At 43.4% G+C, this 17,845-nt stretch overlaps 1 protein-coding gene across 4 annotated transcripts in view; it reads right to left on the bottom strand.

The window, feature by feature from the left end:
* Positions 1 to 375: 375 nt before the first annotated feature.
* DNAJC18 (DnaJ heat shock protein family (Hsp40) member C18) overlaps positions 376 to 17,845 on the bottom strand; it is a 31,847-nt gene continuing 14,377 nt past the window's right edge. For 3 of the 4 annotated variants that reach the window (XM_059174734.1, XM_059174733.1, XM_059174732.1), the window contains 6 exons: positions 17,230 to 17,375; positions 15,023 to 15,208; positions 14,000 to 14,109; positions 12,936 to 13,045; positions 10,463 to 10,635; positions 376 to 5,667 (listed from right to left, as the gene is read on the bottom strand). In XM_059174734.1, coding sequence (XP_059030717.1) covers positions 5,543 to 5,667; positions 10,463 to 10,635; positions 12,936 to 13,045; positions 14,000 to 14,109; positions 15,023 to 15,208; positions 17,230 to 17,375 — 850 coding nt within the window. In that variant the 3' untranslated portion in view covers positions 376 to 5,542. The remainder of the gene's footprint in view (positions 5,668 to 10,462; positions 10,636 to 12,935; positions 13,046 to 13,999; positions 14,110 to 15,022; positions 15,209 to 17,229; positions 17,376 to 17,845) is intronic. The other variant, XR_009353926.1, reaches the window with a different exon arrangement.

Genomic DNA, 17,845 nt, shown 5'->3' on the forward strand with positions numbered 1-17,845 from the left:
AAAAGGTTGTACAAGGGCAAGAAGGGTCAGTGGCCAGAAACTGGGTAGAACCTTGTTCAGTGTTAGGCCGTGTTAAGAACTTTGATGGTTTTTATTCTGGGGGCCAAAGAAAGCTGCTCAAATACTTTGGGCAAGAGTGTGACATAATTTGTGTCCTGAAAAGATCTCTCTGGTTGCAGTGAGGTGTACAGATTGGACGTGGTCCTGAGTAGATGCATAGACACTACTTGTACTTAAGCAGCTATTACAGTTTTTGGAGCACATGGCTGGCTCATTCAGTAAAGCATGCAGCTCTTGATCTCAGGGTTGTGAGTTTGAGCCCCATGTTGGGTGTAGAGATTGCTTAAATAAAGGAAAAAAAAAAAGCTATTGCATTTAAAAAAAATTTATTTATTTGACACAGAGAGTGAGAGAGAGATCACAAGTAGGCAGAGAGGCAGGCAGAGAGAAGGGGAAGCAGGCTCCCCGCCGAGCAGAGAGCCCAATGCAGGTCTTGATCCCAGGACCCTGAGATCATGACCTGAGCCGAAGGCAGAGGTTTAACCCACTGAGCCACCCAGGGGCCCTGCTATTGCATTTTTTAAAAAGATTTATTTATTTGAGAGAACGAGTGAGCAGGGGGCAGGGGCAGAGGGAGAGAGAAACATAAGCAGACTCAGGGTTGACTGCAGAGCCCAATGCAGTCTCACAACCCTGAGATCAGACCAGAGCCGAAACCAGCGGTCTGACGTTCAACCAACTGTGCCCCCCAGGCACCCCAAAGCTATTGCAGTTTTCATCACAAAAAGGGGCTGGTAGTTTTAGAGTCAGATGGTGTCAGAGGAGAAGAGAGCAGTTGGATTTGGACTATTCAGGAGGTCAGACTGATAGGACTTAAGGAAGGAGGGGATATGGGGAAAAAGGGAGCCAAGGTGTTCTGGTTGTCTACGCTGCAAAGAAACTACCACAAAATGTCATGACTTAAAAAACAATAACCATAGTATCATTTGCTCGTGATTCTGCTGTTTGAACAGGGCTTGATGGGACAGCTCATTTATGTCCTGCCTGTCGGCTTGGGTGGCCTACACAGCTGGGCTTAGATTTTATGTCTGAGTTCTCAGTTCCTGCTGCTCGCTCGGTTGTTTGGTGCTTCTCTTCTCCATGGGGTTAGCTTAGAGTTTGCAGGGTGGTTGGACTGATATGGCAGCTGGCTTTCCCTAAGTGCAAAAATGGAAGCTGCTGATTTTGCCACATTCTATTGGTGAAAGATCAAAGGCCAGCCCAGATTAGAAAGGGGACTACACAAGAGCACAAATATTACATGTGGTCCTTTAGGGGTTACCAAATGCAGTCTACTATACGACATTTCCTAGCTTTCTAACTTTCACCCTTGGACAGAGGGTGGTGCTATGCATGGAACTGGAAGCACTGAGTGTTGCTTCCCTCTTCTGTTAAAAAAAAAATGACTGCATTCTGTAAGAAGGGTGATTATGTTTCAAGTCTCTCTTCCTTAGAGTTGCTTGCACTGAAGGCTCACACTGGATTGAATTCCTGTTATAGATCCCCAAGGTTTCCTTGATTTCCCCTCTGACATTCATCCTGCTGGGAAGCACGGTCTAAAGTTGGCTTCCCCCTCAGTCCTGAGGGGGAAGCCATGGTTCTGGGTCTCACTTGTTCCCCAGCCCCACACTCAGCCCACCCAACACAGTAAGTCCTCCATCTTTGATGAATTGAATTTCATCGCCATCTTTTTCCAAATGAAAGGTATTATTAGGAACCATGTACTGTATTATTAAAGTCTTTTATTTAGTTATTTTTTAGTTCTCTCTCCACCCAACCTGGGGCTCGAGCTCATGACCCTGAGATCAAAAGTCATATGTTGTTCTGAGTCAGGCAGGAGTCCCCTATGTCCTGTATATTTCAACCAAGACTTCCTAAAACATGGGTCATTGGGAACAAGGCCATTAAGGAACTGGGATAACACCTGGTTTTAGAAAGCTAAGTGGTTTAGCTTTGTGCGTTGGCTGTGATATGCTGTGGCTGCTCTTGTTACCTGATAGAAGAGGCCTATGGAATTGGTGATGTCACCAGTTCTCTGTTGTTCTTAACACCAACAGTTCCAGTGACGGATTCGTGAAGGCTGGAGCAGAAGAGAGTAGGCCTCTAGTCCCAGGTGGCTCGAGGGCAGTGAGGAAGGACGTGGTGCCCAGGGGTGACATGAGCAAGAGGAAAAGAACAAAGGGAAAATATAGACCCATTCTTTTTGTATAAAATCATTTAATTTCTTTCTCTGTTAAAATACACTCAATCCAGATGCAGTGGATCAGGTGACCAGAGTTTTCAGGATTCGTATTGCCCCAGGAGCAGATTCCATCGGTGTCAAACCCAGCTCTGGTCACAGAACATTCACATCATTAATTCTAAATACTGAGTGTGAGGCAAATGATGTAATCAATATCGAACACATTGATATATAGTTACTCAGTGGTCACTGCACGAGGGATCAGCAACGCAGGCTCAAAAAATATGTAGAGTAACTGGGCCCTTTCCAAAAATTAATATATTAGAACACTAAGCTTATACCATAAATGAGTCCAAAATAAATACTAATTAAGAGCTAGCTTCTGTGAGGAACAGAGCATGCAGAGACAATGAGCTAGCAAGTGTGGCCAGTTGTAACAGAAAACTGGAATCCCAACAATGCCTCCTCACAAAGCCAGTCCTGAGCATGAAGGATGAAAATGAGAACAGCACAAGGCTTGGCGGGGCTTCTGGATCCCATGTTCCAGTGGGGTTTGGAGTTGTGTGATTTCTAATAGTTTCCAACAGAAAGCATAGCGATGGCACTTTCTTACTGGTCTCTTGTCCCAAGTGTCCCAAGTCTTGGGACACTTGTCCCAAGCTGTGAGGCTTGGAGCTGATCCAGGAAGTTCAGAAGTTTTCTGGTTTGAACAGATGAACCCCAGGGTTGTTAATGTGGGGACACGGATTCCTTGAGGCTCTGGTGTCCTCTGTGTGAGAAGGGTTTTCGCCCTCCTCTCCTCACTGCTGATCAGCCGGTGCAGAGAGCCCTTTCACTCTGATGAGTGGGAGCTTCACCTTCTGCTCGAGCCGCTCAGCCTCCTCAGCCCTACTCTCATGTCACCCCTCTCCATTCGGAGTGAATGCTCATGTTAACGTAGAGAACGACACAGCAAAACAGCAAGAAAAAGCCTTACCTAAGGAGTTCATACATAATCAGGAAAACTTCCAGAAGATGTAGGCAAGAGGAAGGTGCTTATTTTACCACCATGCAGACAACCCATCTAAAACAGAACCCAGGAAATTAGAGTGCAGCTATATTCTGGACTGTACCAAACAGATGAAACAATTCTTTAACAAAGGCAAATACCATTCTACTGAGAGGAAAGCCAGATGTGTTGTAGTCTCTTAGGTAATAAATACAACAGTACCATCAGTGCTATGAAAACAGACAAAGAGACCTGATGTTTAATGGAGTTAGTTTTACCTCTGTTTTGTATCATCACAGGCAACACATCTCTGCCATGAAATCCATGTCAAGTCAGTTTAATCATGGTCCCTTTTTTTCTAGAAGAGACTGGAGTTGGGGAGGGGAGAGCTTTGATTTTTGTGTGAATAGGGAATCTTTCCATAAGCCTGTTTGGCTCACAGGCATATTTTATAGTATAAATCCCCTCAATTACTCAGAAAGGATCAAGGAAGTCCCCCCAGACCAGGAAGATAGACCTAGCTGAGCAGCAAAATCTGGCTTCTCTGGAGCTGCTCCCCTTCCCACAGCTGAGCAGGTGTCCCCTTCCAGCCACCAAAGATCTTCACCTCAGGACCCATCTCTCGACCATGTGGAATGTCCATGTTGAACCATGCTAGACACGTCTGCCTAAATCATGGCTATGCCTCTGAAAGGACAAACTCTACTTTGGAAATCAGTTTTGATATAGGAACTTTCCTTCCCTCCCGAAGAAAACATTGAATGTAGACTACAGTCACCTATTGATCTTCCAGGTTCTGATTCATGATGATCTAGGCAGCTCAGTCCTGGTAGTTCACTTAGAAGAGAGGGCCCAGAACCATCAGGCCTAGGTAGTAACTAACCTCTTCCTTGTCACCAGTGGGAACGACTGCCTGCCTTTGAGGACCTCTTGTTTTGTATACAGAATTGTTATAGAGAGGGTCTTGTTCCCTCAAGGCCAGGGAGGAAGGTCCAGAGTGAACACAAGACTGCCATAAAATGGATATATGGTCACAGGGTCACATGGTCAGGGGGTACTGGGGCATCCTTGGGAAAGATTATGCCTTACCAATCTGGCTAGAACTGCCAAAGAAATGGCATTTTCTACTTGATAACCTAGCTCTGCCATTACCAGTTTTGTGACTGGGTCATCCATTCATCCTCTCTGGGACAATGTTCTCTTTCATAAACAAAAGGATAATACGTCTCCTTCACAGAGTTGTGAGGAGGCTAAAGTAAGAAAATATATGTGAGAGCTCTGGTTTCACACTAGACACTCAATAAATGTTGATTATGTGAAAAGGCATCTCATAACACAAGCGATGGGGCCCTGGGTTAAAGACCGGGATGGCTGGGACCAACACTGACCTCCGAAGCAATGGAAAAAGGGACTTTCCCCTCCAGCTCTAGGCTTGAGCAACCAGTCTGGTTGGTCGGCAATACCTGCTCTTAGGTCTGACCACTGTAGTTGTGTGGGGTGTAGGAACTCCGGTCAAGTGTGATGCTGCAAGAGGAAATGGCAAAAAACCACTCATATTCTCCAGATTCTGTGATGGCCTCGGGAACCTGCACTGAGAAGCTGAGACTCAGGCATGTGTTTTACCTTCATCCCTAGGTCCCTGCTTTCTGCTGCTGGGCTGTCCATGGAACTGTTTCTTTTACCCAGTGGCTTTTACTTTCTGGACCCTCTAACAAGAGAGAGGGTTAAGGAAGTAAAAGAAAATCAAATCAGGCAGTTTGTTAATGCTAGTAACTCTGAACAGAGATTGGCAATGGAAAACTATTGACTGTAATAGTTTACATCTCTCATTTCCCTTAGAAAATGCAAAGTTGGGTGGGCACCTGTTCCAAGAGCTGAATGCTAGGGGCCATGGGGACTCACAGAAAGGGAGAGCTATCATTCTCCGTGTACACTGTAAACAACTAATGCAAAGCTGCTTTGGCCATGCCTAGGAACGACCGGATATCAAGACTTAACTGAAGAAGGGAAGGAGGAAAAAAACGTGGACCTGCCCTGGGATGCCTGAACTGCAGTCCTAGTGGCAGGATAGGCATGGAGCAGGGGGGCTGCATCGAACACTTTGCCTTTAATTCAATTCAGGTGAACTGTTAGTGGCCCCTGGAGCCAATCCCCAGGAAGGATTCTGTGATGGCAAGTCTGGCTCCATGCTCAAGTGCCTTCAACTCTGCCCACAAAAGTTAGCAAGTTGTAAAATGTTCGTCATTTCCTAATTTTGTATTATAAAATGGAATTAGGAACATAAATAGTAACAAGTAGCAAAACCCCAACCCAGTGCAGGACTAGCAATCTTTTCAGCCACCTCTGCGCAGGCCAATGAGTTTGGAAAGTTTTTCACAGTTTTCAAGTTTCAATGACTCTGCCTTCTGTTTCAGTCGTTCATCTCTGTATAATCCTGCCAAATTTGTCAATTCCGACTCTGAAAGATAAAAGAGGTAACCAATTCATCAAGAGAGTTGAGCTCCTTTGTTTTTTTTTTTCAGTATTTCTGGAAACACAGCTCCTTTTATTTTCATGCTTTTTCTTTTAATTAAATTTGAGAAATGCTTACTCATTTATTCGAGAAACTCAAGTCCAGTAGCTCGGCTACACCAGGTGCCGAGGATTAAAGGCCACCTGTGGTCCTGGAGTCCTACAGTATCCATGCTCTATTATAAAAGCACTGGACTTAGTTCTTATCAATAGAACATTTGGCACCAGACTTAGGAAACGTGCACGTGTGCAGTAAGAGGAGACTCCGTTTCACAGCCTCTCTACAAATGGCATTCAGATGGCAGTTGGGAGAGAATGGAGTCCAATCGCCTGTTCCTGTCATCTGAAACAAAGACAGCTGCTCCATTCTGTCCCCTGCATGGCTGGATCATAACTCAGACATGCTAACTGACACAGAGCCTCCCTCCGGTGGGTATGCCTTCTATAAAAAGCCAGGCTGCTGGCAGCTTTCTTCATTCCCTCACCACATGTGGGGTCCCTAACTCAAAGGCCAAAGGCAGCTGGGCTCTTTTAAAAGTGAAATCATCTGGATCCGGTGACCTTTGTCTCCTTGACTAAATGAATTTCATTTTCTCTTCATGGTGGAGAAGGTCATTCTATTTTTAACCAGAATATAATCTCCGTTCTTTCCCAACGCAACGGCAGTTTGGCGGCCTCTATTTTTCATTCTTTTGTCAGGTTTCAGAGACATTCTTAGGAAGGAAAGCCTGAAAAGCGCCCCCCTCCCCCAGAGACGTGTTGTGTATTAACAGGATGGCACGCTTGGATGGGCTGTGTGGCTTTTGAAAGCCTCCGACAGCAGGCAGCTACTCGGTGTTTAAAGGACCATACTTGTGAAAATGCTATTTTAATCATTTTGAAATATGTCTATCCATTCTTAATCATCCTGCCAACAGATTTTGTTTTTCTTGCTGGAACGAGAGGCACCTGTCTGATTAATCAGCAAACTGACTGGAAACAGGAATTAATACTTTGCCAGGGGGAACAACGGGCATTGGTTTCTGAGTAAGTTTCTATCAACACAAAACACTGGCATTTCTGCTCACAATGATTCTATTTACACCAAGGAAGGCCCGAAGTGCAGATTAAGTGCAAGACTCCAGGGTGAGGGGCGGCCATGCACGAAAACCCTCCCTCTACAATGGAGGCTCTGAGCCCGGGGCCCTAGTGGCTTGGCAGGCGGCCTGTCCCCGGGGCCCCTGAACAATGTGCTTTTAGCCGCTGGTGCAGTTGCCTGCAGTGCCTGCCAGCCAGGGCGTGCCTTGGCGCCCTCATGGTTGTGGGCGATAGGGCTTCCAGGAGCCCCATGTGCCACGCCCAAATGAAAGCCCCCCCGCCCCCCGCCCCGGGCCTGCCCACCTCACCAACTCCATTTCCCTGGCTTCTCTGGCATGTGGGAAACCTGTTCAGGCCTCTACGCCTTTGGTCCTCTGGAGTCATTGGTATGCCAGCATATGGAACAGATTCTGTGGCTTAACTTTTCCTTCAGTGATTTCCTTAGGTCTTTTGTTTGCTGAGCTTATCTCAGTGCCTCACTGCCTGACATCTCATTCTAGAAAGAATTAAGGGTTAGTGATTCTTACTATTTTCTACATTGGAGTCCATTCTAACAAGCTGGTGAAGGGTAACTGCACTTAGATGGATGGTTTTCTCAAAATATCACACAGCTTTTCATAAAGTTCATTAAAACCAGGTTTCAGTACTCCACTGCTTGAGACCCCTGTTCCAGATCAATGACTTTGCAACAACGTCAGTGTTTCAAGGAACCACATCCCAACTTCCCACCACCATGCTTGGAGAAACTTCTCTCCAAATAGCCAGCGAATGCTTTTGCCCTTCCATGAGTAAAAGGGTCAACTCAATACATTACTTTTGGCATATTTTGACTGTTCATACTCAGTGACTTCTAAAAAAAAAAAATTCTTGGAAGGGGCATCAAGAGAACAGCGTTTCTTCCTTAACAAATGTCCCTTGCCCCGAACTCCTGTGTGATAGATGGACAGAGCAGTGAGCCTTCCAGGAAAACGGACTCAGGCAAATTGCTGCAAGTCCCAGAGCCCCTCCAAAGAATCCTCTGCACTCCTGTGGTCTAGAAGGTCACACGGATCCCAGCCAACCCTCAGGATCCAGCTCCCTGGGACAGTACTGCATCCACTCTCGCAAGACCATGCAAGGCATGGACTCCACCAGGAACTGGGAGCTTAATATGCGCCAGACATCAGGCTAAGCATTATACCCATATCAACTTCTATAACCCGGACAGCGTCTCTAGGAGGAAGAGCATTTTATCCCCATTGCAAAGCCTGAGCTTCTACCCACGGTGCTGCCCTGCTCTGGGTCACAGAAAGAAGTGCTCCTTGGCCAGGCAGGGCCAGGGTCTCAGCTCAGCTCTGCCAGGCTGGGAGGCAGATCTTGCCTGTTACTTTTGTCCATCCCAGCCTGGTGGCAATGGCCACTTCCCCTGGCATTGGGTTGATTAGATGCAGCTGTGGAGGAGTAAACAGGGCCATCAGTGTTCAGAGTAGAGAATTACTCACAGAAGTTCACTCAGATTAAATATTCTAAGAGAAAACAGAGAAGAGAAATGAACAAAAGATGAAAAAAGACAATGGCTAACTTTGCTAAAAACAGTTCCCATTAGGTATTTTGCCAAGAATGAACTTCGTTCTCAAGTGGGTTTATTTTTACAACCTCCAAGTGCTAAATTTAACCTTGTTGGCTACACTTGCTGCTGGATCGGGAGGGCAGATGCTGCTCATTCTCAAATGGCATTTGGGTCGTGCAGAGAGTCTGGACAGCCACCGTCCTTAAATGCCAGAAATAGATTTTTAAGGGGTGTGTGCTGATAACCCCCTCTTTGGAACTTGTGGGTACATGCATCATGCTTATCCACTGGATTTTTATTTATATCTAGAGGGTACCAATGTCCTGAAACTAGGCCTCGGGCAGATGGGGAGAAGAAGCCTAAAAGCCATTTTAGATGTAATCCTTACCATGAGCTCTGTGCATAGTTCCAGCTGGGGAGTGTATGTGGGTGGGTGTGTGTTTGAAGAATGTGAAATGCAGATTTTCATCCAGTTCTTACAGAAAGCAACAAATTCAAAACCCTCCCAGGGGTGAATACAATGGGGACTTTTAGGACACACATTGTGGCCTTTACCTGATTTAGATCCATGTATCAGATGCCTTTCTGTCCAAAGCTTTCTTGCTCCAAAATTCTTTTCTGATTTTTAAAACTTGCAACTAGTTTAACATGAGGTAGGGTACTTCCTGACCTCCTTGTTTTTTTCAGTATTTATTTTTCAATAAATTTTAAAAAGCAACTTTCTCCAGCTTAATTTCCCCTTATGTCTCAGAACCATTGCCTATCAAGCTCCTAATGCACCTGAGAGTGGAGGTGGGCTCTTCTCTAGAGGAGTAGAGGGCAGAGACCAGGTACCTAAGGGCTAGGGTAAGGATACTAACCCTGCTCTGTGATTCTTAATCTGCAAACATTTTCATTATTTTCCAGGCCTGAGAATCCTCTCTTCCAAGGACATTTGTTGAGCACCTGTTCTGAAGCAAGCATGGTGCCAGAGGCCTGGGACACGAGATTGGTAAGACATGTGGCTCTTATTGTCAGAGGGCCCGCAGTCCAGCAGGGAGACTGACACGTACCTACAGAACGCTAACACTGAGAGTAGTACTGTGCTAGCAGCATGGACAAAGCATTTTAAGAACACCTAGGAAGGCCAGATTAACTTGGGGGTGGAGCTGGGCTGCATGATGGGTCAGTGAGGGCTTAGTGGCACTGTGACTAAAGAGCTAATTTTATCAGGCACTGTTAGACGTTTAATAATATCCAGTTATACCATTTAAAAAATGAGTACACTTGCTTTTTAAAAAGTAAAGCCACATTTTATATGATACAGTTATTAAGGGTGTGTGTATATGTCCCCCCCCCCACTGCCTGCACAGGTGTACATACATGTGTATATGTGTGGAATTCAAATGGGATGAAAAATGAACCTGTTGGCTGAGAGGCATGGCTACCCTTGCTACCAGCACTCCCTAAATTAACTGGTGGACACTGACACCCCCATTGTTTTCAGAGAAGGAGCAGAATGGAAGGCCTGCTCAAACCCACACTTACTGAAGGGGCAGACCCAGGTAGGGTCACTTTTGATTTAGGTGGCCCCAGCTGGCTACAGCCGACTTTTGGTCTGGCTCAAACAATTAGGCTGGATCCATCAGATTTTCTTGTAGGGAATGTAGGATTAGGAAATTGGACCAATCCAGCTAGCACTGGAAGCTTGTGATGTAGGAAGAGGCCAGTAACTAGTGGGCCTGTGGAAGCTGGGAGAGTGACAAGGAGGGTAGCAACCAAAACCAACCAGGGCAAAACCAGGTTGTGAAGGAGGAAAGCTTGAGGAAGCAAAGGAAGGCAGTTGGCAGAGAGGAGGGTGGGGCAGGTGAGCAGAGAGAAGTAGACAGACAGACAGAGAGGCAACTAGTGCTGCCTGCCTAAGTTCCTAAGGTTTCCAAATTCTGGCCAAATGTGTCCTCTCAATGAATTTCACTTTTTTGGTGGTGTCCCAAATGGGCCTCTGTCCCCCCAGTGGGCCCTCTGATCCCATAAACATGTGCCACTCAAACAAGGAGAGAGGAGGGACTGGGAAGCTGGGCATGCCTCAGGTTGGAAGCATGATAACCAGTGAAAAGTCCCTTTTACAACATCTTACTTTGTTGTTTCTCCTTCCAACAACTCGTCTGGACGTAATCAATGTAATCCTTCTCTATCGTCTTCTCCAGGTCACGGAGAGATGCTCCTCTGTAGGCCTTCTCAAAATTTTTGTCCACAAAATAAGGCACCTGCAGGTTCTGTGTTTCTCTGGAGATGGTGTAGCCCAAGGTCCTGAGACAAGGAGACAAGGCTCAGGTAAGCCAGTTATATATGGCAATCTCACTCTTAACTCCAGCTGCACAGATATCATGACCATAATCCCCTCTTCTTAGGGCAGATGCAAGCACCACTTTCGAATACACCTAACATTTATAATTTCCCCAGCAAAACAGTAACTGTAATGTCATCATTATGTGAGTGTATTCATGTTGTGAATTCAGCCTCAGTGTAATTACTTTAGTCTCTTCGAGAATCCCCTCTCTTATATTGGTTTCTGGGCTTAAAGTTGAATGCTGAATGCTTAAAATATGTTGTACGCTGTGTAGGACCCAGCATGGTACCTGGCACAGAGCAGGCTATTGGTAAATGTCGGGCAAATGAATTGATTGTTACAGTAAACTATTCACAAATAACCAGATAGCGTACACCAACCTAGCACCAATTTTTAGGACAGGAGAGAAGGTACTTCACACACGGCTGCTAAGTGAGAACAGCAAAAATATCAGATAAAAGATTTCAGTGATGCTTCTGTACTAACTCTTTGTGGGTCTAATATATCCAATAGTATGTGGTGCTTAGAAACATCAGTAGTTCTGGGTTAACTAAATACTAACCGTAAGGAAGTACAAAAAGAAGCTCAAATTCTACTTAAAACAATGTGGTAGCAACGTGCAAAATCCAGACTAGTTTTATTCAAACTCGACAAATTCTATTTTGACTGAATTAATATTTTCCCAGCTTTCTCCTTTGATTTCTGTATTTAAGCATCTTCCTGGATATCTAAGGGTTCAGGCCATGACTGCTCCCACCTCCATCTGGGAACGTGTTAGCAGGGCAAGTTCCTCTCCGCCCCACTGGGTGGGTAAGAAAGGAGGGAGAAATAGCAAATGGAGAAACATGGGAAGTCGGGAAATAGAGGGAATCAGGCCAGGGTGATCTGGCAGCAGTTATTCCTCTTTGAGACTCAGTTTTCCTTTTCGTAAAATGAAGATACTGAAGTAGAATATAGTTTTCAGTCTACAGGGTTCCACATTTTGTAAGGTTTTTAAATTATTTTACAAGATTTTATTTTTAAGTAACCTCTATACCCAATGTGGGGCTTGAATTCACAACCCCATGATTAAGAGTTGTGTGCTCTATGCACTGGGCCAGCCAGGTCCCCCCACTTTGTAAGGTTTTTGCCCCTTAAACCATAATGAGTAACGACTCTCTTCTCATCTAACTTAAAATAATTAATTCAGTGGGGTGCCTGGGTGGCTCAGTTGGTTAAGTGTTTGACTCTTGATTTCAGCTCAGGTCTGGATCTCAGGGTGGTGAGTTCAAGTCCCATGTCGGGCTCCAAGCTGGGTGTGGCGCCTACTTAAAAAAAAAAAATTAATCCAGTGATCCTCAGACAATGAACCAGAGTTATTTGGAGAGCTTATTAAAACTCAGATTGCTGGGCGCCTAGGTGGCTCAGTGGGTTAAGCCTCTGCCTTTGGCTTGGGTCGTGATCTCAGCATCCTGGGGTCGAGTCCTGTGTCGGACTCTATGCTCAGCAGGGAGCCTGCTTCCCCTTTTCTCTCTGCCTGCCTCTCTGCCTACTTGTGATTTCTCTCTCTGTGTGTCAAATAAATAAATAAATAAATTTAAAAAACTCAGATTGCTAGTTTTCATCCTCTGAGTTTCTGATTCAATATGTATGGAATGAGGCTTACAAGTATGCCTTTCTAACATGTTGCCAGTTGATGTTGATGCTGGGGACTCAAAGATGAAAACTGATTAGCTGAAATAACTAACTGAAGAAATAAAGAAGTACCTATCATAGCTCATAGTTTTCATGCATTTTTCTGCAAAAGCAAAATAATATCCTATTATGGTTTGACTATATAGACTCATCATGAATAAATGTCCCATTCTTGCAATTACTTAAATTGAAAATAATCACTGGATCTCAGATACTATGTTTCCGACCCAGAGGGGTCCAGAGATCCAACCACAAGCTCAGTAGGGTTCATTCTAAAGCTAACATGATATGATAAGGATTTAATCTGAAGCTGGAGTTAGTCTATTCATCTCTCAGAAACCAGCTGCTGCTATTCTGCAGCTGATCAGATGATGTCGCTGTAGAACAAAATAATCCATGTCCTGAGCCCACAAGAAACTGCCTCCAGTATTTTTCAGTCTCTGCACTATTACTATCCAGCTGTTCCTTTGAACAAAAAAACCAGTGTTTTCTACAAAGGCGAAATGAAATGTTAGCAGTACCAGTGAAATATTCAAGTCTTTTACCCTCCAAATTGTTAAGAAAGATTGATAAATATTTGACTTACGATTTATAGAATAGACTATAAGGGGGGTTAGCGGCTAGCAGCTGAGTAATGACAGATATAATCACAATCACAAGAACTGGAAGTAACTGAATAAATGCAGAATATGTAGTCTGAAAAAGAAAAACAATATTGGGTGTAAGTGTTCTTCATCAATGTAAAGCTTACAGAAAATAAGAATAGTTTTCCCAAAGAAAATACGAATTACTGCAATGTACTGCACAAAGCCCAGAGCTTTTCTGAGAAGTCTGTTCTCTCTGTGGAGAAGACTGAAGGAGACCCACCCACAACCTGAATTGACACCCAGTTATTCTCATGCAGTCCCCTTTTCTAAGGCCCATGAAGCAGACACCTCTGGGTGAGTCTGCCTAGACTGTGACTTTCACGGGGTGGGGTTAGTATTATGCAGCTGTGTTGCTGAATGGACTGGGAGACATCTAACGCTAGCAGGGATAATCACTTTTCCCTCCCAGAAACGTGGAACTGAGACTCTTACTGTGCACTGCTGCGAAGTCACCTGAATAAAGGACATGTACTCTTGGGCAGTGTGGACTGGTTATTTGTAGGCAAAAGCAGAACAAGCTGGTTGCTTAAAGAGAATAAAGCAGATGCAGAGAAAGGTGGGAAAGGTGGACATAATCTGACCACAAAGAGTCATGGACAGATAGCTGCACGGGTGCCTGTCTGTACTTGGTTCCTGGTTCCCATCTGTCCTGTGCTTCCCACCCTTGAGCTTCAGAAGACTCCCTAGGTCCCTTACTTTCAACTCCCTTTAGTTCTGAATATTCTGAAGGGGACTCCTATTTTCTGCAGTGAAGAAAACCTTGATCAAGACAGCCCCATGGGGAACTGATTTCCTAGGACAGCCACCAAAGAACGAGTGGGGAAGGAGGTACCATCCTGGCCCATTTGGACCAACGACCCACCCCTTCCCGCCACTGCCTCTGTTTTCCTATAACATGTTTTAATAACATAAGTTGAACTTCCAAAACCTGATCACAGACACTGTAAAAGTCAGCTCAGTACAAGTGTGGATGAGCAGCAGTTTGGCTGTCCTCTCTCGGTACCTGAGGCTTCTCTTCTTCTTCTTCCTTCCGTGTCTGCATCCGCTCATGTCGGTGACGCCGGCGGTAATAGTGGCTATCATCTGTCACATTTGAAAACATATGAATGTTTCCTGGGAAGGAGAGAAAAACCTAGTATAGGATATGGCAAACATTCCTACCTTGCTTTTCCCAAGGTCCTTGTTCCCAGCTAGGTTCTTTGATGGCAGAGTATTGTCCCATTTTATTCGGTAGAAAAATACAACAGTAGGTAAGCCAAGTGAACCAGGTGCAAATGGAACGTGCGTGCTCTCCTGCTTTTATTTAAATAGTCCTTTGTGACTAGTGAGTGAGAGAACCCTAAAAGGCTAGTAAAGAAAGAGCATTTGGGCCATGAATCCTGTCTGACATGCTCTTGTCTGCTTCCTTGTCCAATATCAGATTATGTTATTAGTAGCTTTGTTTGTTTATAAATAAGTAGGTTATTTATTTATTTATAAATAAGCTCCACACCCATCATGGAGTCCAACATGGGGCCCAAATTCAGAACCCTGAGATCAAGACCTGAACTGAGATCAGGAGTTGGATGCCCAACTGACTGGCACCCCAACACTAGTATCTTTAACAGCAATTCATAAAATTCAGTTTACTTCCTGGGTATTTAATTATTCCAACGGCCAAGTCCCTCAGGGTATTTTTCTAACTTTTATCTTTATATAGCTGCTATTTTGCAATAATGATAAAAGGCATCTACCTACTTATTTTTAAGCACTTAAAAATATTTAATCCTCACAGCAGCCCTGTGAGGTGTATGTTATCAGCACCATTTCTCAGGTGAGGAAACAGAATCAGAGAGACCAAGGGATCTGGTTAAAGTTATGCACAGTTGGCTGGAGACTTGCCTCAAACCCTAGCTTATCTGATTCCAAATTCTTGCTGTTTCCACTATACCATGGTCCCTCTATTCAGATCCTCGAAGAGGAGTTAGCTGAGATACAGAAAGAGAGAGAGAGAGAAATTTTCCAGCTATAATTTTGAAATACTCACCTGTAGGAAAATGTCCTCCAAAGAAGACATTGAATAGCTCTTCTGGAGTGATGTCAGCTTCAAAGTCCCTGTAATAATTATAAGGTCTGCCTCGAGGGGCAGTAAAAGTCACCTGTTCGTCTCCATATTCATCATAGCGTAGTCGCTTGTCAGGATTGCTCAGGACTGCAAAGGCATTTCCTATTGCTGCAACCAAAACCAAAAAGTACCTGAGTACAGTCTTTGGTGTAGCTGAGGGGTAACACAGGAAGCAGCAATGAAGAGCCCAGAGTTGTAGGCTGCTGCATGATGTTGGGGGGAGCTAAGGAAAGGTGTTTGGGCCTAGAAAATTCACCAGAGTTCTCATCCTTGACATTTTCCATGATCTAGTTTGATAAGCCAGAAACAATATGAGACTCAAGACAAACTAAGAACTACTGCTTTTATTCATCGAAAATTTGTCCATATTTTCCTTGAGAGGAATTACTTTATGGTTGGAAACAGTTCATACATAAGCAATGGTATTCTAACTTCAAGTCAGAAACAATCTCCTAAATAAAATAATCAGTAAAATCAATTGCTTGGCTAAAAGCAAAGTCCTCACTAATCAGAGTCACGTTTCAGCCTACTTTAGAAGCAGGCTTTAGAAATTAGGAAACCTATCTCCAATGCCTCAGTGACAGACAAAGACTGGAAAGATTACACATGCTTACCATCACCTCTCCTCTCTATGCACAAATATGCAAACACCGTCGAATTAAAATTAATTTAAACATACAATCACTGCCAGTAATCAAAGAAACCTTGAAAAAAAATCTTTATTTTTTATTTTTTATTTTATTATTTTATTGAAAAAAACCGTTAAAACATCCCCATCCCCTACCTCTAATTCAGCCAACACTATGAGAAACACAGTTAGGAAGAGCATTTATGATTCTTCTAGCGAGGAAATTATATTAGATGTTTACAGCAATAAAACAGCTAAATAGAGAAAAACAAATAAAAAAGGCTAAATAGTTGCTTCAATATCATATCCCTTGAAATCTGGCCAATTTCTCATATAAATGGCATTAGTCTGTGAGATACTTTATGTGAATGTGTAAAGAGAATGGGGGTTATCTAGTTGTTTCTTTGTAGAAACTGTGTGGAGAACAAGATTCACAATGGCACCCCAACAAAGGGAGACTGTCCTTTGAGGTAAATGTTGACTTTTAAATTTCTCAGAGCTATAATTTTTTAACTTTTTCTTTAGAAAAATTCTAAATCTACAGAAAAGTTGAAAAAACAGTAAATAAACACATGTATACCCTCTATTTGGTTCATTAACTGTTAGTATTTTGCCACATTGCTTCCCTCATTACTCCATACCTACATAAATACATATGTACATGTAGTATGTACAGATTTCTTTTGCTGAACCATCTGAAAGTAGGCTGCAGGTATACTGGCATCCCTCAATATTTCAGCCACTACCTCCTAGAAGAGTCTTCTACATGATCACAATACCATTATCATAGCTCACAAAATTAATATCAATCCATGCAATTCATCCAAAGTTCATACATTGTATTTGCTCTTATACTCCTTTAGTTTCTTGTCCTCTAAAACAGTCTCCCCACCTTTTCTACTTTTCATTATATTGACTATTTTGGAGAGCAGGACAGTGTTCCTTGTAGAATGTCCCATATTTTGATGGTTTCCTCACTATTAGGTTCAGGTGGAACATTCTGGAAAGAATACCACACAGGTGCCATATCATATAATGTGAGGCGGGTCCAGTATTGGTGATGATAAGCTGGATCACTGGGTTAAAGTGATGACAGCTAGATATCTCCATTATAAAGCAAATTTTCTCCTTTGTAATCAGTAGGTATTCTGGGGAATGATGCTCTGACATCATGTAACATTCTATTCAACAAAAAGCTGTCACCTGGCAGTTTTAGCATCCATTGATAATTCTTGCCTGAATCAACAGCTTCACTGGGGGTGAAGGTCTTAAGTAAGATTTTTATTTATGTCTCAGATCTAAAAAGGTGCCATTACAGATAAATATTTTTTTTTCCCAAAAGAAATTAAAGTAAGTGAATGAAGACAGGAGGGAGCTATGCTGATAATCACTATTTAAGAGGTATGAAGGAAAAAAAGGCCCTGCTTGTGGCCTTATAAAATAATGACAGGGTAGGGTGAAACATCTTGTGGCAGAATTAAATAGGAATTCATGATCAGACCTTTGAAAGCATCAGTCGCTCCAGGAGCACAATTCTTATCAGGGTGAAATTTCAGGGCGAGTTTTCGGTAAGCTTTCTTAAGCTCTTCATCACTGGCATTTCGAGAAACTCCCAGAATTTCATAGTAATTTCTGCATTTCTTGATCCTAAAAACACACATCAGAAACATGTATGTCTATGAAGACCCCTTTTGTACAATTAACTATAAAATAGTACGTTTACATTTTACATTTACATCTGGTCCTCCAATCTGTTAGCTCCAAAGCAAACCTAAAAGAAAAGTGGTGAACACATTCATAACACTTTCAAATTGATTAACAAGGTCCTCCTCACACCAAGAGCTTAATGCCTTTCAAAGTATTTTTACTGGGGGGTGGGGAAGTGGTTTGGGGTAAATCCGAAAAAAATGATGTAAAAACTTTAAAATCAAAGTATTTTTTACATCTGATATTTTATTCTTCTTGTATCCCTGCAAGTGGGTAGATCCTTACATGAAGGTGCAGGCTAAGCCCCTGAGCGTTCAACCACAGGACGGCAAGGTCAGAAGAAATACCTACTCACCCTAGTGATTTCTCTCTCATTTTCCTTATAGCTACCTATCAAAACTTTGTGTGTG

The sequence above is a fragment of the Mustela lutreola genome, chromosome 5 (genome assembly GCF_030435805.1).
Source record: "Mustela lutreola isolate mMusLut2 chromosome 5, mMusLut2.pri, whole genome shotgun sequence".
In the NCBI taxonomy this organism is placed as follows: domain Eukaryota; kingdom Metazoa; phylum Chordata; class Mammalia; order Carnivora; family Mustelidae; genus Mustela; species Mustela lutreola.